Source organism: Tiliqua scincoides, chromosome 1 (genome assembly GCF_035046505.1).
Source record: "Tiliqua scincoides isolate rTilSci1 chromosome 1, rTilSci1.hap2, whole genome shotgun sequence".
NCBI lineage: Eukaryota > Metazoa > Chordata > Lepidosauria > Squamata > Scincidae > Tiliqua > Tiliqua scincoides.
Window position 1 is genome coordinate 251790067 of NC_089821.1, and position 26741 is coordinate 251816807.

At 43.0% G+C, this 26741-nt stretch overlaps 1 protein-coding gene across 2 annotated transcripts; it reads right to left on the reverse strand.

Moving 5' to 3' along the window:
* Positions 1–414: 414 nt before the first annotated feature.
* On the reverse strand, positions 415–26741 carry LYPLAL1 (lysophospholipase like 1). 2 transcript variants are annotated; one of them, XM_066611703.1, is made up of 6 exons: positions 26611–26676; positions 23902–23947; positions 22201–22300; positions 11134–11303; positions 2387–2502; positions 415–796 (listed from the first exon to the last, which is right to left on the reverse strand). In XM_066611703.1, the coding sequence occupies exons 3-6, from the start codon at positions 22245–22247 to the stop codon at positions 566–568; spliced, it is 564 nt and encodes a 187-aa protein (XP_066467800.1). In that variant the 5' UTR covers positions 22248–22300; positions 23902–23947; positions 26611–26676; the 3' UTR covers positions 415–565. The 2 variants fall into 2 exon arrangements, with proteins under 2 accessions (XP_066467800.1, XP_066467799.1); XM_066611702.1 differs by lacking the exon at positions 23902–23947 and having other exon boundaries at positions 26611–26741.

Sequence of the window (26741 nt, forward strand, 5' to 3'; positions counted from 1 at the left end):
ATCATGAAACGGACTGCTTAAGCCTTCTCATTTGTTTCCTTTAATATTTGCCAAACAGCCTTCAACTCTAAGACTGAAATGAGAAGCTATTTGATATATTACTTAAAAATGCTGCTGGAAAAGTTACTCTTAAGTGTTAAAGAACATCAACTAACTACTGTCATTATTGACAGCCCTTATGCTTCTGTGCTATAATTCTCTCCAGGAAATGGAGCTCAAATTCTTCATCAGCAAAATGTCACAAGATAGCTGTGGACAAAAGGCTCTTTTTCTCAGCCTCAGTTCCCTATCTGTAAAATGGGAGTAATAGAAGAGGAAGAAAAAAAAACTACATATTGAATAAAATGTTTGCAGCAAATTCAGGTACAATTAATTCAAAGGATAAACCACATAACAAAACAACGTACAAGAACATTTTTCAACATTTTCCATTTTCTTTAATATTCTTATGTGACTATCTTTTGAAAATTGTGTTTCCATTAATAGGAAAGCATCATACTGTAAGGAAACTTACGCGGGAAATGGTATTTCTAAATATAAAATAAAATGCTGACACGTTCCTTTATTAATCAGTTGGCTGATCTGGCAACTTCTTCAAAAGCCAAGCTTGCAGTTTTTCTAACTCTTCTTTGTTCAGTTCATGATAAAGGTTTGAAAAACTTAGAAATGTTGTGGTTACTCCAAGGGATTTTAATGTCTTGTTGGTTTCTTCACCCCAGGAGTGCAGGACTAGTTCATCAGCAGTTCCATGACACTGAAATAATTCTGGGAGTTCTGTTTCATTCTTCTTCAGTTCCTATCGGCAGAGTAGACATCTGTTTTGTTACCAGACTTTAAAACAAATATGTAATTGGTAGACAATAGAATGCCAATGCTTTAACTTTGCATATCCAGTGAGATGTGTAGATTGCTGCGAGAGTGTATAGAAGCAAGTTTAAAAGAGAGAGAAACAATTTCATCAAGTATGAGAAATAATGGACTACTGCTTTATATTACCAGACTATTGGTGCCTGAAGCCCACAGTTGCCTCTTTGATCAGGAAGAATGCCTCCAAGATCCCAGCTCTACCTAGCTAAGATCTCTTAACTAGATGCCAGGGATCTCAGGCAGCAATCCTATGCACACTTACCTGGAAATGAAGGCGCAATCCTGCCCTTCACTTGGTCTGGCGCAAGTCCCTCGCGCAGGCCCAGGAGCACCTCCTCAGGAGGAAGCCGGGCTGGTGCTCAAAGAAGCACTGGCCTGCGGAGGCTGATGCAAGCTTCCTCTGTATGGGTTGCATAGGCCTGGCTGGACTGACACAAAGAGCAAAGGTAGAAGGGGCGAGGTGGGGAGGAGGTATTCCTGGGCGGGGGGAGGGAGGACGGTGGGCAGCCCTGGGGGTGGGTGGGGAGCGGCAGGCAGCGCTGGGATCCAGCAGTTATGATGGATCCCAACCCCCATTCCTGGGGAGAACGGAGCAGCTTCAGGTTGCCCTGCTCTGCTTGGACTTGTGCCACCTCAGAAGATGGCGCAAGTCTGAGGAGATCCACAGGGGAAAGGGCGCCTTTCCCAGGGGTAAGGGGAAATGTTTTCCCTTGCCTCTGGCTGAGCTGCTCTTGGCCCCTATCCTGTGCTGGATACAGCATAAGCCTGGATTGCGCACTAAGTCTCTTTGAATTCAATGAGAATTATTTCTGAATAGACATGCATTGAATTGCAGTGAGAGTCAAGGATTTTTGTGCATGCACAGCATGTGCTCTGCTACCGAACTATGACCAGTTCTCATAGTTTTACAGAAAAAGTGGGCACTAAAGAGGAGCCTGAAGTAAACAAATGTAGTTTGATAACTAAAAGTAGGCTGTTCAAGGATCAGGGGACAAAGTGGGAGAGAGAGACAAAAGGAATCAACCATAAAGGAGGTTGTGTCAAACACAAAGGAGAAGAATGAGAGACTGGTAACAAGACAATGTTGGATTAGAAGCTTGATATTCTGTAAAGAAAGAAGCTGGGACAGGACGGAATCAATTTAAAACATGACAATTTCATTTTCACAAGGAACCATATAATTGAGCAACTCATGCTTTGAAGTTTGCCGATGACAGATTACCTGAGAAGTGTGGGCCGCTTTGGCAAGAATCACATCCAACAGGGGATCTCAGCATGCAGCAAAAAAAAAAAAAAAACACACACAAAAACAACCATGCCACAAATCTGCCTTAACTTGAACTGCATGTCGCAATTCGATTGTCTAATATGACGTATGCTCTTAGTCTAGTGAACTAGGTTAACGAATGAGGCTCTTCTGGGAATTAATGATCAAATAAAAATACATGGTTCATCACTGATGCATATCCTTCTCGGGTTGTTAAGATCAAAAACAAGGGGAGAGTAATTTGACACCCACCTGGTACACCGCAGAGTTCTTATTGAGAAAGCTTGACAGAGCAAACACACCAGCCACATCTTTGTGATACCTGTATGCCAAGTGCATAGCCATGCCGCCTCCCATTGAAAACCCACCTATGGGAATTTATCAAAAAGTAACAAAACTGTTAAGTCCAAACATTCAGAACATTTGGTGACTTTCGGTAGCATTCCACAGCCTTATACTCTTCCCAACATCTTAATTTCTTAACTTGTTTTGGCTATTCAACCCTTCTTCATCACAGACAGTAAAACTCAATTTAACAGACTAATGGGGGGAGGAGTATCTGTTAATGTTCAAAGTCTGTTAAATCCAAATGCACTGAAGTCAATGTGCGGAATGTATATGGCTAGTTTTTAATGAAGTGAAAACATCTCGTTTCTGAAATTTGTTAAATCGAAGTCCATTAAATTAAATCCTGAGCTGCCTGGAGTGTGGGCTGCCGCTGCACCAAAATTGGTTGCTACAGCATCCTGAGTGCAACCAGGCAGCCGCTGGCGTTCATCCCCTTTCTCCAGGTAAGAAAGTAGTCCTGCAATGGGGCTACTCAATTCTGCGGCAGTTCTGGAACTGCTGCAGAATCAAAGAGTTCCATGTTAGACCGTGTGGCCTGACATGGAGCTCAGGATCCAGTGGAGCTGAGCTCCACCGGTCCTGCCCTCCTCCACCCTGCTCCCCTCCCCTGGCACGACTCCTCCCCACCCTGTAACGCCTCCTTCCTACATCTTCCCACGCCCCCACCTATTTCTCCACTGCCCCACAGTTCAGGCGACCACTGAGTGGTGGAGCATTGGTTTTCTACCAATGCTAGACCACTGCAAGCTCGCACTGGGCTAGCTGCAGTGCTGGGCCAGTACTAAGCCCCGCAAATGTGCTTTATGGCACGTGTGTGACCGTGTGTGCCAGTGGCAAGCCAGCACACAGAGCTCAAGATTGGTTCTCACTGTACAAATATATTAATGGTAGTAGTAATAGTGCAATTTTACATAGTGGCTATTAATTTAAGAAGTGCATTATTAAGTCATAAGTGAATACTTCATTATTTTTTGTTCAAGGTATTCCAGTGGCTATACCAATTTATAACCTGACTTATACTGGGATTTTGACTGACTATTCAGAGTTTTCGGTGCAACTGTTGAAATACTCTACTGATTCAGTTGGTGTCATTCTCTTTTGTGGCTTCTGAGAGTGGGTTACAAAGTTTAAACTTGCTTCTCACATTTCTATTCTGGCAAGGGGGCAGTCACCCATGCAGCAACATATTGCTGACAGCAACAAGAACATATTGCAATGAATGTGAGTGATGCCTATGAATGCTAGCAGGTCAGCTCTTCTCAGGTTGATCACAGGGTGACAGTCCAAGAGCCAGTGGAGGTTTCCAAGTGGGGTGTTAATGGCCTTGAAGTGTCCCAATGGGAAAACTATCAGAGTCCAGCAAGATGGCACATATCTCTACTAGATAGGAGGGACTGAGCTGTGAGTTAAAGGATGACCAAAGAGAACAACTTGAGAGGCTGCTGAAATAAGATAGAAAGGGTCGGACTGAATGAAAAACATGAGCCTAACAGCATCTATTGCATGCGTCCCTCTGGGGAAGTGTAGTAACTTACTATTATTTGTAGGACTGGCTCTGCTATTTGCCTCCATCTAACACTCAACTTGTGTATTTGTAAACCAACCAAATATTATGAAGGCACAACGCACAACTGGTTCCCGTGATCTCTCCATCCAAGTAATTCAGAAACCAAGCAGTGCTGCACCCCTGGGGAGTGTTTGTACAGGCTCACATACGGTACATGCACACATCAATATGTACATACTGATGGGAAAACATACAGTGAAAGAACAGTTTAATTATGAAAGTGTTGACAGTTTAGCTGCAGAGGTGTTATTTCACAAATGAGCTACAATTGGCCAGGAGTTGAAACTGCACTAGGTTCTTGCTAAAATGAATGTCTTAGTGGCTCATGACCCCTCTGCTCCTTGTACCACCCAGTGGATGATGCCATCACCCCAAAGCTCATAAAAGCATAGCATGGAAAAGTTTTACAATGTATAAATATGCATATCTGCCTTCTCAGACACTGGTGAGTATTGAGTATGCATAAAAATCAGCTCATTTTGATGCTCTAAAGTACAGAGGCAAAAAGGGGCACATTGAAAACTCATTACTAATTTGCAAATGATTTAATCTCTTTTTGTTTGTGTTTTTGCACCCACTTAGTCACTAGCTGGCAAAGCAACCAGCAATTACTCACCAGCTGTGCCTGATAATGCAGTCACCTTCTGTGGGGAGAACATTAAGCAATGGGGCTTTCATGTGGTTCCTGCCATTTGGGGAAAAAGTAGTGCCAAAAGCTGGTTTGATGAAATCTGGTTTTTTAGGGGGAAACCTGCAGGTGAATACTATACCCTAGTAACAATGGCTTTAGTTGGAGGCAAAATGCTGTGATTTTAAAGCAGCCTTATTACCATATAAGCCTACACTAGGCCTCTATAAGCTTGTGCTGAACATAATACATAAAACACACAGGGTCAAATCAAGGAAGATGTTAGCCAGTTTTCAATATCTAAAGTGAAATCTAAAAAATAAAATATCTTACACAAGACAGACTTGAGAAACACTTTGCTAGAATAACAAAATATACAATATCCAACCATTTGCCAAGTACCAATGACATCACTGTAAAAGCATACAGATTGAGATATTCAAAGTTTGCAGGTTTATTTCCTAATCTCTGTTATAAATAGCTGCCCAAGGCAAGAGCAACATGAAACAGGAGGTTTCAAACTCAGCTGTAGCTGCAGTTCTGTGCAGTTAGGTTTTAAGCAGTCTAACTGTGCAAAAGACTGCAGCAAGGGCAGCTATGACATTTGCAAAAAGCCTCGCCTCCATTCCCCCCCCCCAAATGAAAATAAAAATATTATTTAAAATAAGTCAAAATTTAGTTACAGATGCCTTGGACTTTAGGCACAACTGCTGCCAAGCACCACAGCTGTGCAATCACCATTCATTTCAAATGGGCTTAGTACAATGAGGTGGTAAACCTATGCCTAGACTGTCGTACTTTGCACTACATGTAAAAGCTCACATTCCGAAGGCTCTTCTGTTAGGTAGGTAGCTTATGCACAAGCACAAAATAAAAAATATATCCATTCATCCTTATACATAGAAAATCAGATGTCAGGGAAAAGGTTTCTAGCATAGCCTTCTCCCTGAAACGCTAAATATATATAGGAATGGTATTTATTTTATAAAGGAGCATTCCACCATGTGGGTACACAGTGCAATCTGAATGGGACAGCCTAGACACAAGCTTACTACTAAAGTGATAACCAGATCTAAGTGCCTAGCAATAGGTAGAAGTCTAGCTGCAAGGGCTACAAATTATGAGCCAGCTTCATATAGTTTACCTTGACGAGGAAGACTCGAGTTCAAGTCTCTGTCTACCATGAAACTCACTAATTTGCCTTGGAAAATTCATTAGCTCTAATCTACCTTAGAGAATTGCTACAAGGATAAAACTAGTCAACCCCAAACACACCATTCGGGTTCTTTCAAAAGAAGGTAGGACTCAAACGTGGTAAATATATAAATTCCAGAAAAACAAACTGATACAACTTTTACAATTCCAAAAGTTGTTCCATTAACAACATATAAGAATGTCCTGATAAAACAAAAACACATGTTTAAAAGTGATGTCAATACTGGGGGGGGAGGGGGGACATGACACTATGGATACAGACAGGTTGCCTAGGATGCTTCAATTGAGTTTCTTTTGGACCCTAACCTGCCTCCCAGTATTGACAATATGCTCTTTCTCTAAGATGCAACACTGCTCTATTTTTTCAGCATCTCCAGTCTGTGTGCAAAGGCAGCTGGAATATGCCAATAACACATCAGAAATGCAGCACTTTCATGTCCTTTCCCCCTATGGTTCAGTAGCTGTGGAAGAAACCTCACAATAAACAAAAAGTGGATGTGTGTCTCATGTTATTGTAATGAAACAAGGGCTCAAACATCATGCATGTATTCCTTGGCAAGCAGTAGCGTCTATGACCCTGTCACTGAAAGTTTATTTTCACTGGCTGCTTATAAAAGTGACTACAGGTGGGAGAGACCAATTGGCTTGGATCAGCATTTCTAGGACATACCAAAAGAAGAGAAAGAAAAAGCAAACTGCAAAACCAAAAACCAAAAGGAAGAAATGCAGACAGTACTAGAGATAATGAAATAAAAGAAGATGTAACTGTTATTTTATATGCCATTCTGTGTTTAGCAAAAAGGTAAACAACTGCACAAGGAAAAGCAATTTCCTTGATCCTGCAAGAGGATGTATGTTATACGTATGTATAGTGCGTGTATGGATGGATGGTGATCCAGTATGGTATGATGATCCTGCAGGAGGGGTGGATGTATGTGTGTCCAAACACACATGTCCAAGTGGATTGCCATGTGAGCTGGTGGTGAACCCCCATCTGCATGGCCTTACTGAACTTGCTAGATGCTTCTTTTGATGCAAAAACAGTACACATTCAGGGCCATCACTTCTTTATGTGTGACTAGCTGTCCTAGACCTGGGTTCCACCTGGATAGGGCCTTTCAATCGAAAACTTGATAGACATATAGAAATGTCTTTGTTTTAATGTAACATTACATTACATACAATTTTTTTATTATTAAAGAACAAGACAGACAGAGTGCAGAAGGAATGGAGCCTTAAAAACTGACATGTTAATGAAAATGGAAAATGTGACAATAATTAAACCAACTCAGTGCAAGGAAAGTTTGAATAGAATGAATAATTTCAATAATAATGAGGCTGGCTAGTGGTTTGAATAATGCATATAGGCTCCATAGCCATGTTCCAGAACCTTTTAGTTCAGTTATGCAACATGTATAATACAAGATTTTAACAAGATGTACCCTTTTAAAAAAAAATTGAAAGTAAAGAAATAAGTGTGGTGATTCACCTGTGCTATTTAAGTGGCTCAGAAGAAAACAAGTTTTCTTTGGGAAGTCACCAGTCAGCTTGGATATCTTCATAAAGTAATTGGTCCAAGCAGAAGCATATTACCAAAAAAAGTGACTTTCCAGACAGAAAATCTCTCCATAATAGCTTTCCATAGATCTTGTTTTCCTAGGACACAACAGAAAGTCCTATATGCAGATGCCCTCCTAGCCAATCTAATGGAAGACACCTGTTCTTCTTTGTACGCTTCAATGCCAGCAGGTAAAACAGGAAAACCAGATCAGAGACTCTGTTGACTGTTGTCCAAGACAACACATCCTAGAGCCAGGGCAGTGAGCCACCAAAGAAAAGAAAACTGGGGCCTTCAAAGAGCAGGGAGGGACTGGATCCAAAAAGGAAACAGACAGAAAGGTTCTGGCTCCATTACTCAGGATCTTGGTGGCATTTGGATACCATTTTTGAAGTTCCCACATCAAAAGCAAATACTCTCCCACCTTGAATTGTTCATTGATGTGCCTGCAGCAGCTACTTCATACAAATATGGGAAAGCTTCAGAGCCGCTCCTAACATGAGTTTCCTCATACAGATCAAGGTAGATAAAAAAATCCACTGCACACCAGTATATGTTAGAATTGTGCGTCTATTTGGCCTCACGTTCCTGCCTAGAAGCAGCAGCAGCTTTCAAGTAACATATTAACATGGAAAAACAAAGACTTGTGCTCACGCCACATGCGATAGTGAACACTTTTCTACTGAACCATCAAATACCTCTTTCAGAGGAGCCGTCCCTACACTTTTGAAGTGAGGCTGTGACAAGACCCTTTCGAAGAAATCAAATTTATTGTCAGGCGACGAAGACGGTCAAATCTTCCTTATTAGCACAAAATGCTTGAGCATGTGAGATGTCTGGAAGCAAACAACTATTTGGATCCATTCTGGTTCGACTTCTGGCCCAGTTCTGGAAATGAAGCTGCTTTGCATTGGGAAATATGGGAGTAGTGGTGGAGCACCATCTGGATAATTGGATATCTCAACAGCATTTGATACCACTGTGCAATCGCTAATGTCACTTGGTAATGGGTTTAACAGCACACTGTTCTTCAGGACTATGCTCCTGGAGGGTCTGTTCCAGAAACTGGTGCTATGAGACTGCTATTCTACCTCATGGCTGTTGGGTGCCACAAGATTCCATCTGACCTCCCATGCTGTTCAAACATCTACATGAAACAGTTGATAGGGATCATCGGGAGGTTTGGGCTGAAGCATCAAGACACACGATCCTAGCAAGAAATCCCAGGGAGCCAGTGGGATTGACCTTGAGGGTCCTTTCAACTTTATGATATTATGAATTGGTGTCAGGCTATAAGACATCAGTTCAGGATGGATGGGGAAGAACACACTAAAACCAGGCAAAACAACAGGTGCTGTTGGTTAGGAATTCTAGTGATCTGTGAGAGGTTGTATAACCTGTTCTGAATGGGGGTTGTAAAACTTGGGGTGTGATGCTAGTTTGCCTCCTCGTGGTGCACCTTGGATAGCAATGAACTATGTGGGTCCTGGCTTGAGGGGGACCCTCGTATTTGCGAGAGGCAGTGGCGGGGCAGTGGAGGTTCTGTCTCCCAGAGCAACAGCCCAGTCACCGGGGCCTCAGCAGAGAGTGTGGGGGAAGGGAGTTGCGTCACCCGGGCCCTTCTCCCCCAGCTGCTAGGGTTTTTTGGCTCCTAGCCAGTCTTGATTCATGGGCAGGCTGGGTTCTGCTCCCTCCAGCTGCCTGACCAGACTGCCTTCATCCTTGGCCCAGCTGAGCTTTATGCTCATGACCAGCCCCTCCCTCCATGGGAGAGCTAAGGCTGACTGGTCTCTCCCAGCCCCGCCCCTCCTTGCCTGTGATAGCCAAAAGGCTGGAGCCTGGTGTTCCTCCCCCCTCCTCCCTCTCCAGGCTGGTACTCCTCCTGATGCTGGCCTTGGAGCCTTGTCTTGAGCTCCCCTCTAGCCCTGCAAGCCTGTTCCCTCCAGGTTTCCCCCAGGTAAGTCAGGGGTACCCTGACAAACTAGCAATCAGCTGGCAGGCAGACCACATCATAGATTTCCTGGTTTTCCAAAACAATGGGAAAACAAAACGGGCCTTTTCAGGACCAAATGATGAGATGGATCAGGAACATCATTAGAATCTGCCAAATCAATGTCGAAGGGCACAGTAGATCTAAGAGCCAATACACCTCTAAATTTCTATTAGAAAGGAATATAGATGCCATACGCTAAATAAAATAAAACTTGCACTCCCCCTCAAGGAGGCAATACATTGTCTGATGATTCTCCTGGATCCAAAGCTTGCCCTGCATGCCCAGGTTGCAAAGATTGTTCTTTGAGAATACAGACCTAACCTCAGTTAGTCATTCACTGGTTATCTCCAGACTGGACTCTAGAAACCCTTTTGACATGTTTCTGGTTTTAAAAACTACTCAGAAACTGCCATTGCCCCAAAATGCATTGGCTAATTTTTGCTTTCCAGGCTCCCCTTTGCCTTTAAAATCCTGAACCAGAAAAAAAAAAAATCCAGGCCCTGGATCTCCTAAGGACCATCCGTTTCTACAGAGACATGCTAATGGTTTCAAAATCTGCTTTGGAGGCCCTGTTTGCTGTGCCTTTCTCCCAAGCCATGTGGTGAATGAGCATGAGGAGAAGGGCGCCAGCACCACAGTTATGGAATACTCTCCAAGTGGAGAACCAGCGGGCCTTCCTGACTACAGTCTAATAAAAACATTAAATATTTTTATTAAAATAGGCTTTTAAATGTGTAACTCTACTGCCGTTTTTAAAGGGATTTCTATAGTTTATTGTACAAGATTTTATTGTTTCTAATCTGTATTAATAGGGGCTCTTTTTTGTTTGCTCGCAATTACTACATTGCATTTTTATTGCTTCAAAACACTGTGAGTGCTCAGTGACAATCTCCTGTGGAACTCTCTTTTTCAGGGCATATTAAATTGGCTCCCTCTTATTCTGCATTTAAACGGAGACTGAAGACTTTCTTGGTTCAGAACACATTTCACATCATGCAGTTCTGACTTTATGTCAATCTTATTGACCCCACTGCTCTCGATTCCTTTCAGCTACATTTTGTGCTGTCTGGAAAAAAAATGGTTTTCAGTGGTTACCTTTTGTATGCTGCTTACCTACCTCTAATTGAAAAGCAAGATATAAAATATAGAAACTTAAAGCAATAAATAAAACAGAGACTCTAGCAAAGTGCTGGAGGCATGATCCACAAGGACGTTCTCTGGTACCAGCTTCAGTGAAATGACTGGAAACTTCACTCTCTTATACAGTCTCCGTCTATTCCACAAATCTGATGCATCAAAACATCATATTTGCAAACAACAGGGCGTATCATGACTTTGGTTTTCAGTCCAGGCACAAATAAAAAAACAATTTTCACTGTTATCAGGGTAGAGCATATACTTGAGCTTAGTAATTACACCAACTACTTAGGTAAGCTCATCTCTCAATGAAGGGGTTCACAGCCCTTCTCTAGAACTAGAACCCAATGTTTCAAACCCTGTTAAAATACAGAGTGCTTCCAACAGTGGTGGATTACACCTAAAGGACATTAGCAGAAACTGTACCTAGGCATTAAGGAGTTCAATGGCTGCTCAACACCTCCATAACCACTCACCACATTTCAGGCTTGGCTCAGTCCACAGGATGAGCTCTCTTACAAATGTGAAAATATTTTTTTCTTTTAAATCTTACCCAAGAGTATCCTGTTCTTTCTGATGCCATTTTTAACTTCGTCATCAATCAAACTGGTGAGGTCTTGACACATGGAGTCAATGTTTTCAATATGTTCTGGGCAATCATTAGAGATCTTATATCTGTCAAACCACACATTGGACAAGGACCCTCTCATAGGTGTGTATGGTCTGGAAAAAAGGTTGATGAAAAATGTATGAGAACAAAGCCATAATACAGCCATGGAAATCACCAAGTAATAATGTATCTTCCTTCCACAGCTGGGCTTACTGGGAGGGAACCCAGGGTCTGTGGGATCATCACTGAACCACCTAAGGCTGAAACTTTGACAGCCCCAGATGTTTGCTTAAACCTAGTTAAGCCCCCAGTGTCTTCTAGAATACTGTGTGCATTAGCTAGGGTAGAGAAGCAGGAATGTTAAGGGCACTGGGGGCATGTGGATGAGGGAAGCAAAACCCTCAGACACCAGAAAAGAAATGGTACAATTTCCCAAACAAACTTTTCAGTAGCAGTAAACTGAATGCTTCTCATTCTAATGCTCTCTGTCGAGGTCAGCATTACCTCGAGGTTGGATTCAGCCTCTGCAGGCCGGCATGCGTCCCTGCACCGGTCCAGCTGACTCCCAAGGAGGTGCAAATGTGTTTTACTGCATGTTTGTGACCCTTCTGGGCCAGGCGCCTTAGGATTGTGCCCTAAATTGTATATCATGAAATGTTCCTATAAGATCAGAGTCTGGTTGTTTGCACCTGGAAGAACTAGAATATCAAACAGATCTTTAGTAGATTGATTCCCTTTAAAGACATGGAATTCTGTATCCTTAATATCATCTGATGATTGATATCCCATTTTGTGCCTTCCCTCTCCCTTTTTAGTTCCTTTAAATCCCTCCTTGGATCCACCTTTCAGTTCATATGCACTTCAGACCTCTCACTTAAAGCCTACTCATCAACAGAATTTTACTGGGTGTTTGAGCCACTCAATTCCTTTCTAAAACTACGATCAGAAGCACATTTGTTTTGAAGCAAGATTCAGAGCAAACATTACAATTACTAAAGGGATGATGTGAAAAATAATAACCTAATGGTTCTCCATACCCCAGCTATACAAACAATACTTGGGCTTATGAGGTATATCACATTTACAAATATTCAAAGTGCTTCATGTACATTATTCTATTAATTCTTAAAATATCTCCATAAGGTAGGTCAGTATTATTAACCCATGTGGCAAGGAGGACACTGAAGCAAAAAAATAAAAGTAGTAGCTTGCTTAAGGTTTATCTACAGCACCATCCTATGCATGTCTACTTGGTAGTAAGTCCTACTATGTTCAGTGGCACTTACTCCCAAGAAAGTGCAAATATGATTGCAGTCCCAGAAACTTTGTGGGAAAGGAAGAAATCTGAATTGGGAACTTCTGGATTCATAGTTCATACTCTTAGCCTCTACACTGTGCAAGCTGTGTAACTTCTAGAGCATTGGCCACCATAATGTGAAGAGTTTCCATACCAGGAGTGGCATCCAGGGTAAGCCAGGCAGGGTACTAGCCCAAAGCCCACACCTATCACACCATGAGCCCTCGGTCCTGGTGGCAATGATAGTGCCCAATGCCAATGTGACATTAGGGACAAGCAGAATATGCAATAGGGAGCCCAGGGTAGGTGTTTGTCCCAGGGCACGAAGCAACCCAATGCTCCATAGCCTCACTAATGGGTGCCATGCAACTCCACTATGCAATAACAGTTGTGTGTGTAGGTGACATTGTAAACATAGGTGGAGTTCTCGATATAGGGAGTTGGTTTTCAAGAATTTACCCTTTTCCATCATCATAATAATCCCTTTTTTCTGAATCAGAACACAAGAAATGCTCTAGCCCGGGGCAAGTGCTAAGGACTAGGATGCCATTCTCTCATCAACAACAACAGTGGCATAAGAAGGAATGCTGGGCTCCTTTCCTTCCCAGATGGAATTTTGGAATCCAATACTGGTCTCAGGATTATCAATCCAGTTTAGCAAGAAGGTAGAACGTTTCTCAGATAAGAGACAATAAGGTCTGAATTTGAAGCATAATTTTAATGGGCAATTAGGGTGTCAGACAGTACAGAGGAACACAGAGTGCAGTTTACAAGAAAGGGTCTCCTGGCTTTTAAGTTCCATGCACTAAATCTGGATAGATGTGGCTATACTACAGATGCCATTCCTTCCATAATAGAACAAAGGAGTTTGTTTTCTTTTCTTGACATTCAGCTTTGTGTAGATTAATCCGCTGGTACTAGTTCCTGATGTCTCTTGGCTCCCATCCCATTGGCAACAGAAGCGTGCGCCATCACACAGATGCCAGCATTTTTCAACTACTACTCCAAAGAGCAGCTTGATGTCTGTGTGCGCATGAGGGGGAAAAAGCCATTCTAAAAATGTCAGCTCAGCTTCTTCATTGTAATAAATTCTGTCTGCAGAGACTTCTTTTGCTTTCATAAGCCATGGGCACAATCCAGTCAAAAGTAATGCAATGCTTTAGAAGCGCCCTCAGTTCTAACAGAGGAGATTTAATCACTTGGCTAGATCTCACTCTTTTTAGGTCTCACCCATTAAAAATGGATGCATGTGCTTAATTACTTCCATGAATCTGAGCCGATGGCTTTGTAGGAAGGTTTCTCAGCTTCTACGTTCATATTTCATAAGTTAGCCTTACTATACCACCTTCATGCAATTAAAAATGGATTAAAAGAATTTTGAAACAGAAAATGTTCACCCAACCCCAAGCAATAATGGTTTCCTTTCTCATTTCTTTGTTTCTGAACCTTAGCAAATTTGTGTTATACACACCAACAAATCCTACACACATTCACCTGGGAGTAGTTCCTACTGAACTCAGTGGGTCGTACTTCTGAGCAGAAAGGCATAGGATTGTGCTGTTAGGTATCAGACTGGAAGATCTGTTTTTATAGCATAGAAGAGAATGTGCTTCAGGCACATATTTAAGGAGGGATAAAGGGTCCTGTACTTGAAATATACCCAATGCACTGAATGTGTTCAAGATATATATTTTTTTAAAGTCACCTCTTTTTGGATAGGTAGCCAAACAACAGTATCCATTACCAAAGCTTCTATCCCTATGCATACATTCAATTCAATAAATTTATTCTCTACATACAGTAGACATATGATTGCTGATCCGTAGGAACATCATCCACACACTGAACACGCACACTTCAGTGTGCACTCTGTACTCTACCATATCAAGAGGTTCAGTCACTCTCATGGGACAGTTTGGATGATGTTTCTGACCTGCCCTGTACACTTGATACAGGGTATGAGCCAAGCACATTCTGGTCCCTTTCTTGGGTGTGGGGAGCGGTCAGATGAACCATCTCCTCACACATCACAGTACTTCAAATGCGTGTGATGAAGCAGCTCAGACGAATTACTCACATGATTCCTAACATGCTAGAAAGCATGCCAGTAGGAGGAAACAGGATGGGTTCACACATGCCCTGCACCCTGTGTTGGTGGGAACACGTATCATTCTAACAGCCACTTGACTTTTCACACAAACAAAGGTGCAGTCATTTGTGTAAAAACAAGGACATACGGACAATGTATGAACAGCCCTTCTGTGAACATTTATGCCAATTGCAGCTAGGAGATACTAGAGAGAGAAGGAAGGCTCCAATATTTCTATTTCCAAATTCTTGGGAGAGGTACAGTCAGTCTTACCCAATCTACTGCCAGTTCTCAGCAGTCACCAACGATTCTTTTCTTCCCTTCTTCCAGAAGGGAGAACAGTGTACAGAATCATAGAATGTTGGAAGGAGCCTTGGAGGTCGACAAGGTCAACTCCCTGCTCAGTGCAAGCCAACTACTATAGCCTCTCTGGCAGGTGGCTGCCCAGCCTCTGCTTGAAAAACTCAATTGAGGTAGAACCCACCATTGCATGAGGCAGACTGTTCCAGGGCCAAACAGGAAGTACAATTAGGAAATTCTTCTTCATGTCTAGCCTAAATCTACTTCCATTTAGTTTCAACCCACTGGTTCTAGAAGTCCCCCTTCTTCTGCATGACAGTCCTTCAGATATCTGAAGACGGCTACCATATCTCCCCTTATTCTTCTCTTTTCCACAGTAAATGTACCAAACCTTCTTAGCCATCACTCAGAGGACTCAGGTTATTAGACCTCTCACCAAGACCCATTTCAGCTTGGAGCAAATCTGAGAACAAACCACCGGTTTCAGGTACATCCGGCATTGGTTTACTGTCATACACACTTCCTATAAGAGCTGACCCACGCAGGATGTAATGTCTATCACTTGTTTTATTTTTACTTGATTATAGTACTGTGCACCAGTACTGTAAACAGTACTGCTGATTCACCAGCTTCATGTGCAGTACAAAAATATTCTTAATAATAATGTCTGAACTGACTGACTTGTGCTTAAGGCGACATGAAAGTATAATAATAATCCATTCACAAATGCAAGCAATCATGTGATGCTGCAAGTAATGAGAGGACTGGGGAATGCAGTTCTTGCCTTTTGGGAGGATGCTAATGCAGTGATTAAAAATAATTCATTGGAGAGAGGCTTGAGCAGCTACTCATACTCACAACTACCCAACAAGATCACATGGCTCAACAGTAAGACAGGTTCTAGGGGGTTTTTTTGTTCCTGGAAGGTCCTTCATGGACCTCACCCCAAAATTGCTTCTCACTATGGTTAACACTGCTGAGTTACTCTCCTACAGAGCCAACAGGTGGGCTAGCAAGCATACAAATGATGGTGAGGAGGAAAAACAGCTGCTATTGACTCTGGGAGAAAGCAAAAGGGCATGTTAATGGGCAAGATCCAGGAACAGCCACAGAGGGCTCCAGGCAGTGGTGGCCCCTTCCAAACTGTGGAGATTTCAGCACCTGCATAACAGATGCCAACATCCAATATCAACTGCATATTGAACAATATCCAAGATCCAAAGGAACTACTACATCATTGCACCTGACCCCTGAATTTTACTAGCTTGCCAGTTACCACCATAACACTGGTACTATATATCCAGTTCCGAAATAAACCACACATTTCACAAGCCACATAAATCAAAGTGACACACTTTAAGCCTCTGGAGCAGGGGCAAGTTACTTGCTGCCCATTGAAAGCACTGCCATACACAGCTAACTGAATAGGAGATGGCAAGCTCCTTAAAGACACACACTCAAAAACCAGCAGCTCAGCTGCAGCAAACAGATGAGGACAAACTGCAACAGACTCCATTGCTCTTGTTAACATTTCATCATACTGCTCAAGAATAGCGTAAATCAGGAGAGAGGATTGTGTTTTACATTGCCAGGATAATCTTTTCAGCCATTCATTAAAAATCTGAATCAAATCACTGCTTTAGTTCAAGATGGTGAACAACTCCATCCTGAAAATGAAAGACAAAGAAACAAAGACAAAACCAAAGACAAAGAAAAGCCATATTTGCTAGACAGTCTTGGGTGGGTACTATGCTTTTCAAGCCCCTAACACAACTCTTCAGATTCACTTCAGTTATGATCAGCGACAGTCCTGCAGATCCTGCCAATATAGCTTAAAAGGTGCCAAGCTGACTGGTGATTTTGTGCCAGGGTCAAAGAGAGACCTGTTACAAAGGAAACCATTGCAACCCCAGAAAAGGGGTCCCTTATCTACACAGCTGTTTTCCAGGGCTCCACAAATATTTGCTTGAGTAGAAAAAGACAACAGTCTTCACAAAACATACAGAAAAAGTGTACATGCTATCTGCTGGCAACTGGAAGGAGTACATGTAGCGCCTCTCAGTTCATTCACTGGTTGGATTTATAACAGAAGAATTGTGAGAAGGAAATGCTACATAATGCAAAGATACCTTGACCTAGATTTTTTGAAGGGAAACATTAAAAAGGTATGGTATACTTATTTCAAAAAGTTGAGAAGTCATAATTTTAGCTTGACCACGTTAGCTGTTACAATGCCAATTTAAACTATCATTTTCTATTTAAGAAGAAAAAGTGAAAAAGGGGGCAGCATTCTCTTCTGATTTAGACATTCAAAAGAAAACCAATGTTTAAAGTCATGCTGCTAGGAGCTGAACTGGTATGTAAAGCAGCAGCCCTGCCGACACGGAGGAGGGAGAGAAAACAGCATTTGCTTTAAAACCTCTTGGGCAGACATGGCAGTGGATTCTATTTTTAAAGAGGCAACTTAAATTACAGCATGTTTAAATCATCATAATGGGAAGATTGTTATCTTTCACAACAAGTTGTTACTTCTCCACCATGGATAACTCACTAGTTCATTCACATGCATACTGTAATTCCCAACAAGAATTATCTAACGCTTGCTCAATTATTTGGCCACAAATAAGAATCCTCTAGAATAGCATTTCTCAACTTTTGTCCCCCACTGTACCACTTTGCATGGTTCACCTATTGGAAGTAACTGGCGATGATCTCATCACCAGTTACTTTCAGATTGGGAGGCCAGCCGTGATGCGGCAAACCCATGAAGAGGCTCAGGGTAGATGGCAGGGATTTTTCAAGCACGCAAAAAGCCCAGGCTGGAGCTCTGCCAGTCAAGCCAAGCCTCCCACCACTGCTTGTCACATTGTGTTGTTGGTCTTGTTGCTGGGAGAAGGGACCAGACACTCTTTTGAGTACCACTGGTTGAGAAATGCTGCTCTAGAACTTTGCCTTTGAAAAACACAACTCTGAAATGCATCTCCCATAAACAATCAGCACCAGCTGGAACACCACCAGGACAAGGGCTCTTAATTCCAATGACATGATATTACCGGTAAGTTTAAAAATTGTATTGTTATCATCTCTATAAGCTGATCACTAAGTACAACACATCAAGCAGGTACCACTGTGTAGCCTTCATTTATGTGGATCACAATGAAGCCTTTTTTTTTAACACTAGTAGCTTTGGTTCCTATGTACTTGGGGTCACTTAATGAAGAGATTAGCACATGCCACATCTGCACTGAGCTTTAATTGAGAGTTCCTGTTGTTGACAGGTCTTTGGAATTGCTGCAGAGAGCTGTTAGCTATCAATCTATAAATTCTGAGGCACATCACCCAATCCAGAGCCCAGGTGTTGGAATTAAACCCTCTAACTATGAACGTTCAAGCTATTACACCAACATGTATTGATGCTATAGCTGTAACATGCCAGCAACACTGCTGTCAATAAAATGTTCTTGCGCAGGTGGGAAAAACACACACAAAACTTTGCTATAAGAAAAATGAAATTCAAGAGTAGTAAGTGCAGGACAAGATAAGAATTGGAACCAGATGAGACTCAATGAATGATATATAGACCAAAAATGTCTAGCTTTAGATTCCTAGGGCATGTGTTTTGTTCCATAAAGGGTGGGATGAGTGCGTGTATCGGCTCTTAGAACACTGGGGAAGCTTGCTCCTTGCAACTTAAGGACAGTTGAGTTAATATAGTTTCCCAAGGTCTGACTTTACACTTTGACCAGTCAAGACACAGGTTCAGGAGTATACAGGCTTATATAAAACAGCTTTTGCATGGGTGAAACAAATTATCTATCTTGGTCAGGATTGTCGATAGCAGCGGTTTTTAGAGCTGCAGCCCACCTTGTCCTCCATGGTGGGTAGCGACACCATTTGCACTAAGCTAAAGGCAATGCTCCTAGCAGTGCCCCAATACTTCATTGGACTGCCCCAGAGTCCGCTTCCAGATTGCACTGACCCTGTGACCAACTCTGTTGGCCTCTGTGAGCCCTGGAATGCCCCTCGGAAGCAACTTCTGCTCAAACCAGAAGCTGCATCTGGTCACTTTCCAGGGTCATTCCGGGGCCCACAGAAGTCAACAGAGTGGGTTGCAGCTCTGCCGCAACCTGGAAATAAGCACCAAGGCTTCCCAATAAGGCACTGTGGTGCTACAGGGAGCATCACCACGTCGGGCCCACCACACATGAAGTCACAATCCACCACACATGGGTTAGCAACCCACCACTAGGTCACACCCCACATTTTGGGAAACACTGGTCTATAGCTATAAAAAGCAGCTCTCTCCAGGGTTTCAAACAGGTCACTGTTTGACATCTCAGAGACCTCCAAGTGGGGCAGTGAGAGATTGAACCTGGGACCTCCTTGTAAGTATGTGCTCTACTATTATGCAAGACCCCTTCCCATTGCTTACTTGGCATAGATGGTGCTTCTGGGAAACACCAACACTGCCAGCCATAGCACAGGCTATAGCAGAAAACTCATGTACATCCTTGGGAGGATGATTCTGCCGCAATATGAGCATAGAAAAACGGATAATCACTGCTGCACAGGGTCTCAATGCTATAACAGGGAAAGGGTGGCACATACATCCATCATAGCAGATCCATTTTTCAAGGCACACTTTAGCCCCTCTCTTGGCACACTAGCATGTTTGTCCTGGAGCAAGTCTGAAAATCAATGACATCTACCAACTTCCTTCCTTGAGAGAAGATATCCTATACCGAAAGCATTCTCCACAGATGTTTACCCAACCCTGGCTGGGGACTTTTCCAGCCACACTGCACTGCACTGGCCAAGGCTGTTGCTGAAAGTAGGTTGTGGTTGCATTTTTGACACGACTCTGACCACTGTCACATGGCTCAGCTACATGACATCACAAAGCCCCAAAAACATATTCCCCCAAACTGCTGTTTGCACAGCAGCTGGTATGCTCTATATTAAGCATTTATTTGGCTGTGCAGTCAATTTTAGCTTGGGGTGGTTGCCATGCTGGCATCAGGGAGACCAAGTTAGGTTAATTCCAGTAATTCAGATTAACTGGGCTGCGTATCAGATGTTCAGCTTTTGAGAGCAAAACCAAACCAACCAACCAACCTACCACCCCCATCAAACCGCCACAAAACAGACTATTATGGAAGTTGTACAGCAATTTCTGCTGCCTATTCTCTAGATTAGAGGATATGATTGCCTTTCCAAGCATCAAATGACACTGGCTTATGTCAGACCATTGGTTCAATAAACTCAATTATATCTACAGCTCTCCAGAGGCTCAAAGTTCCATCATCTGTCACTTGATCTCTCAAGTGGAGGTGCCACGGACTGAACCTTGGACTTTATGCACAGAGACAGGAGAGCTGCCTCATCCTCCTAAGCAGTTCTGCCCTTCCACCCCTAAAGCTGAACACTCAAAATGCACCAAAGAGGCTCTTGGAGCATTTGACTTTATGCACAAAGGTCACAAATGCCAGTTCTCCATTGGTTGCAAAAATCACCTTACCTTTGGGTGAGTAGCACCTAGAAGGAATATGTATGTGTACCTAGGAATGTGTACCTAGATGTGTATGTGCAACCTCCTGATTTTAGAAATGGGTTAAGTCATAAGATCATAAGAACATAAGAACAGCCCCACTGGATCAGCCCATCTAGTCCAGCTTCCTGTATCTCACAGCGGCCCACCAAATGCCCCAGGGAGCACACCAGATAACAAGAGACCTCATCCTGGTGCTCTCCCCTACATCTGGCATTCTGACTTAACCCATTCCTAAAATCAGGAGGTTGCGCATACACATCATGGCTTGTACCCCATAATGGATTTGTCCTCCAGAAACTCGTCCAATCCCCTTTTAAAGGCGTCTAGGCTAGACGCCAGCACCACATCCTGTGGCAAGGAGTTCCACAGACCGACCACGCGCTGAGTAAAGAAATATTTTCTTTTGTCTGCCCTAACCCGCCCAACACTCAATTTTAGTGGATGTCCCCTGGTTCTGGTATTATGTGAGAGTGTAAAGAGCATCTCCCTATCCACTCTGTCCATCCCCTGCATAATTTTGTATGTCTCAATCATGTCCCCCCTCAAGCGTCTCTTTTCTAGGCTGAAGAGGCCCAAACGCCGTAGCCTTTCCTCATAAGGAAGGTGCCCCAGCCCCGTAATCATCTTAGTCGCTCTCTTTTGCACCTTTTCCATTTCCACTATGTCTTTTTTGAGATGCGGCGACCAGAACTGGACACAATACTCCAGGTGTGGCCTTACCATCGATTTGTACAACGGCATTATAATACTAACCGTTTTGTTCTCAATACCCTTCCTAATGATCCCAAGCATAGAATTGGCCTTCTTCACTGCCACCGCACATTGGGTCGACACTTTCATCGACCTGTCCACCACCACCCCAAGATCACTCTCCTGATTTGTCACAGACAGCTCAGAACCCATCAGCCTATATCTAAAGTTTTGATTTTTTGCCCCAATGTGCATGACTTTACACTTACTGACATTGAAGCGCATCTGCCATTTTGCTGCCCATTCTGCCAGTCTGGAGAGATCCTTCTGGAGCTCCTCACAATCACTTCTGGTCTTTACCACTCAGAAAAGTCAGAATGCCAGATGTAGGGGAGGGCACCAGGATGAGGTCTCTTGTTATCTGGTGTGCTCCCTGGGGCATTTGGTGGGCCGCTGTGAGATACAGGAAGCTGGACTAGATGGGCCTATGGCCTGATCCAGTGGGGCTGTTCTTATGTTAAGGAAACTCCATAATAATGGGAAAGGCCAGTCAGGGACTCTCCTCCTCTGGGAAATGACACGGTATCTTTTTTGCCCAAAGAGGGTGATGCATCCATCTGTGGTTCGGACTATCATCAAATGCATTTCTATCTCCGGTTTATTCCTGTTTTTATGGGTAATTTCTTATAGTCCTCCTTCTAGAGATCAGTGGGCGATAGGTAATCATTCTTACTCATTTCTGACACATTTACAGATATTTGAAATCTTATGACAATTACAGTACAATCCCATGCATTGTAATAAGTAAGTCCCAGAGAGTTAATGCAACTCCCGGGTAAGTATGCAGACTGAGGGCCCAATCCTATCCAATTTTCCAGTGCCAGTGCAGCAGTGCCAATGGGGTGTGCACAGCTTCCTGTGGTGGGCAGGCAGTCACAGAGGCCTCCTCAAAGTAAGGGAACGTTTGTTCTGTAATCTGTAAGGGAACATTTGTTCTGTTTGGGCCCTTAGTTACAAATTTAATAAGAATCATTTTGTATGAAATGTAATTTAAAACAACCACAAAAATGTCCTGAAGAATACCTGGCAGGAGCTGTTGGATAAATGACTTTTACATGTTGGAAAGACATATCCCGATTCAAAACTTCTTTGATCCAGGATTTTATTCCTTGGCCAGTGTCACCTAAATAATACAGAAAGATATAGTCTGAATTATATACCTGACTTACCCTATGCTTCAGCATCTTCTAGAAGTACAGGTCCAACCTTGTTATACACTGATTTTTTTTATACACAGATTTGACTCAACTCGAATGCCACTGCAAATAAGAAGGAAAGTGCTAACACTTTAGCTAACTTTACTACCAGATTGAGTATATTAGAATGCAGGAGAGAAAAGGCAAGTGAGGAAGTTTTAACATGCGCAGTTCTCTGCAACTTCTCGTTTGCAACGTGCAATTTAAGAATAAACACGACAACCCTCATGCCTCAAAGTGAGGCAAGCACATTAATGAGAGCTTCCAAGATGCACCTCGTGCCCCCCCTCCCCACGTATATAGCATGGGGTTTTCTTATCACGCTTGCCTATCTGCTAACTGGTACCCAGAATGGGCCTCAGCTAACTTTTGATTAAGGGGTGATAAATCAAGGATAATTAATACAAATTAGATGAGAGTTGTAATGACTGCATGCTTCTGACTCAAGACAAGGAGATTTTATTTGTAGTATCTATTTGTGGCCTCTTTGAGGTCCTCTTTTCTTATAAAAGCTTTAGTTTGTGAATAGTTGGTTTTCAGAGGATTTTTTTGTTACCAGCTGCCTTGAGAGTTATAATAAGGCAGAACAGAAAACCTGAATTAATAAAGAACAATTCCTGCCCTGCTTCTCCAGTCATCCACTCTCCTTCCCCTACCCTTCAAAAGCAGCAAGCAGGAATATACGTAGCAGAGGGTGGCACAATGGAGTGCAGAAGCCAGAAAGCAGGAATCATAGTTTGTGAATAAATTCTCACTATGGCAGAGGTCTTCAGCAACGGATGTAGCCTCTGGATTCGCAACTGGTAACTCTGGCTGCTTTCTCATTCCCATGAAAAATGATCCCTTATGAACAAGTTTACACCAGGGTAGTAAAAAACATTTTAAATAGCATTACAGTGCCATAACTCCAATAGGTTTCATGCTTTTTTATAAAAAAAAAAAAAAGTTATTTAAAACCACATTAAAAAGGCTTTGATCTAACTCATCTATTTAAATGCCATAGATTAAACAGCTGAAAGTATAACACCTGCAGAGGAACAACCACCCCAGCATGCCTGTGGCCAAATAAACAAGGCGGCCCCAAGGTAATAAAGAACAGCACAAGTATTAAAAGGCTCTAAGGGTGTGGTTCCTGCCCACCCTACCCTTGCTCCAAAAATTAACTTCCAAACACTGAAAGGCTTTGGAAGCCAAGCATGGACAATGCACGTCTAATGCACAATGACTTGTTTTTGATATTGCAAGTCAATCACCATCACTGTCATCAGCGAGGCAGCAGTGCAGAACAACACACCAGTCCACATTAAGGAAATCACTCTGACCACTTAATCTCCAGTAGTAGTATACAATGGCATATACTGTATGCACTTCAACTAATTAACAATGTAGCAAAGAAGAAAAGCTGTAGCAAAGGAATAATGGTCTACTTATGCTTCCATTTTGTGCAATCAACCTCTATCGGTAATTTTTCTCTCTTTGGCAAAATATGCATCAATTATAGTATTAGTGGGCGATGCTAAGCACATACCAGTGATTTCAGCCTAATTTTTATTATATGTGCATTCAAAGCATATCTGGAATGGAAGACGGAGAAAGAGATGGAAGAAAAGACAGTTAAAACAATGTCTATGATCATGGAAAATTGAAATCTTATATTACAGAAGAAAAACATGTGAATGAACATTGTCTTGAATCTTAAGACCTCAACAAATGCCCAAAACTCCACTTTTATATGAACCTTACATTTCTTGATTTTATTTATATCCCACCTGTCCTCCAAGAAACCAGAACTGTGTACATGTGTTTCTCAAACTGTGGGTCAGGACCACAGTTTCAGGTGGGTCCCCATTCATTTCAATATTTTATTTTTAATATATTAGACTTGATGCTACCATGGTATGTGACTGCATTTGGGGAACTGTTGAAGACCTGTACTTTGAACAGGCTACTTTTAACAGTGATAGTAAATGGGACTTAATCCTGGATAGTGTGGGTAGGATTGCAGCCTAGGATTGTTAAAATTTTCCTGCTTGATGATGTCACTTCCGGTGGGTCCTGACAGTTTCTCATTCTAAAAAGTGGGTCCCGGTGCTAAAAGTGTGAGAACCACTGGTGTACATTTCTCCTTCTACTCCTCTACATTTTATCCTCACAACAACCCTGTGGAGAAAACAGGGCTCAGAGTGATTGGGCCAATCACTTTCAGGCCAAACAGATTTGAAACTGTTTCACCCAGACTGAGACTCCAACCACTACATCACACTGTCTCCATATCAGTGGCATACATAAGATGCATCATTAATCATCACTGATAAGTGGGCAAAGAGGCACTTTTTAAAGTGGTGTCCTTTTATATTTAGCAAGAAGCAAACAAATATCCCTCTTTACCCCAGTATGGCAACTTTTCCAGTGGCTATTGCTGGTGTCTGTACTTTTTTTTTTTAATTATTGGGAGCCCTTTGGGGACAGGAAACCATTTATTGATTTATTACTATGTAAATCGCTTTGTGAACTACTCTGTTGAAAGACGGTATATACTGCAAATATTATTAATTTCTGTTTTGAGCACAACAATGTTACCACCTGAAGAAAGGGATGGGAAGACAAGTCACCTTGCTGTAGGACTGGCAGCAAATCTGTGTGTCTCTTTGAAAGGTAAATAAAGGCAGAGTAGAAAAAAATGAAAGATTCACAAAGGATAGGGGAGTCTTGCAGGAAGAGGGCTGTAACTTTGTTGGGGTGGGTGAGTATGTGTTTTAAGAGACAGCACAAGCACTTCCATATCCATGTAATACAGTGGAGAGTGTACAACTTCTAACAAACTAATTACATAGTGTAAAATCAAACTACAGTTTCTTACATTGGCATACACATGGGAAGGGGGACTTGCATGGATTGACACTAGTGAAGTTACCAGCACTAGCAAAGCATCTATGATACTTGCTCAGTCATATTCAGCATAGAGCACTAAGGGCCCGATCCTATCCAATTTTCCAGTGCTGGTGCTACTGCGCCAACGGAGTATGCACCGTTTGCTGTGTTGGGGAGGCAGTCACAAAGACCTCAAGGTATGGGAACATTTGTTCTCTTACCTTAGGGCTGCAATGCGGCTGCATAAGAGCTGGAAAATTGATAGGACTGGACCTAAGTTCCCCACATAAGTACTGCTATGGTTAGTATGGAAGTTGAAATGTACACAGCTTGGAACAGCCACCACTTACCAGTCCAGCACTATTACGCCCGCACAAAAGCACCACTAAAGGACATACTGTGCTTGTCCAAAAGTGCCAACACAGCAGTCGGATGCCCGACTTGGATGTCCATAACTTGGACAGCCAGCATACTAATAATAGCAGTGGGAAAAAATCATATTTTCCCCCAACAACAAAATATTGGTGTTTGTGGGCAGGTTCACACAAACAGATTCCAGCTTATTCAGCTGAATAATTTCCAAATAAGCCAATATGTTACTATGTGGAGAGACGTTAACGTGAATTAAAGCTGTTTCCACAGAGGTAGCCACAGCCTTTCCCAGGATAGTGGAAACTTGACCAAAGAAGAACCACAAGCAGGAAAACGCCTGCACTGTGCCCTGTGTCAGTGGCCTCCTCACATTAATGTCTTTTTCACCCATTCATGTATGAGACATAAATGCACAGGGGGAAAAAAGGAATGCGCATGGATCAGCTTGCGCGATACGGGAGAAATGCTTGGCAAATGTGCAACATAAGATCATTTCCTTAAATCCCACAGCCAATGAAAATGATTGGATCAGAATGAACACAGAGCTCCTGTATCTTGCAATGCGTGCACAAAAGCACATTTTGCATGCATGGCTTGTTATGCAGCAGTGAGTTAGACCACAATCCTTACCCACACTCTTTCTTGGGAGGAAGGCCCATTGAACACAATGCAACTTACTTCTGAGTAGACACGCCCAGGGTTGGGCTGTAAAGCTCCACCTCCCTCCTCTGCACAACTATTAGGCAGGGAGGACAGCTCTATATGCCTCCCCACCCCACAAGCCGAGCTGGGGCAGCTCAGCCCCCAAACCAGGTTCAGAGAGGTCAGCGGGTGGCTGCACCACTCCAGTGCCAAACTGGGAACTGCCTCTGAGCAGGTGCCGAGCTGCAATGGAAGGGAAAGGCAGAGACACCCAAGCAGCTCCTTTCCCCTGCCAGGAGCTGCGAGGCGCCTCTCGCGCCACGCCGGGCACCCACGTCTCCGCAGCAGCCACCTGAGCCGTGGAGAAAGATGAGGGAGGCCGTGTGTCTCCCCGCGGGCGCCACCACGCTCCTCTGCAGCGCCGCCGGAGCCGCCATGCCCGCCGCTTCCTCTGACGACAGGGCCGGCGCGCTCCGCCTCCGA

Bases quoted from the DNA above. Each gene is read 5' to 3' on its own strand.
- LYPLAL1 (XM_066611702.1), bottom strand. From the start codon at position 26,695: ATGGCGGCTCCGGCGGCGCTGCAGAGGAGCGTGGTGGCGCCCGCGGGG. The intron at 22,301-26,610 runs GTGGCTGCTGCG...TGTATTATTTAG, and splicing joins CATCTTTCTCCACGGCTCAG to GTGACACTGGCCAAGGAATA. The intron at 797-2,386 runs GTGGGTGTCAAA...CTCTGCCGATAG, and splicing joins AGAACTCTGCGGTGTACCAG to GAACTGAAGAAGAATGAAAC.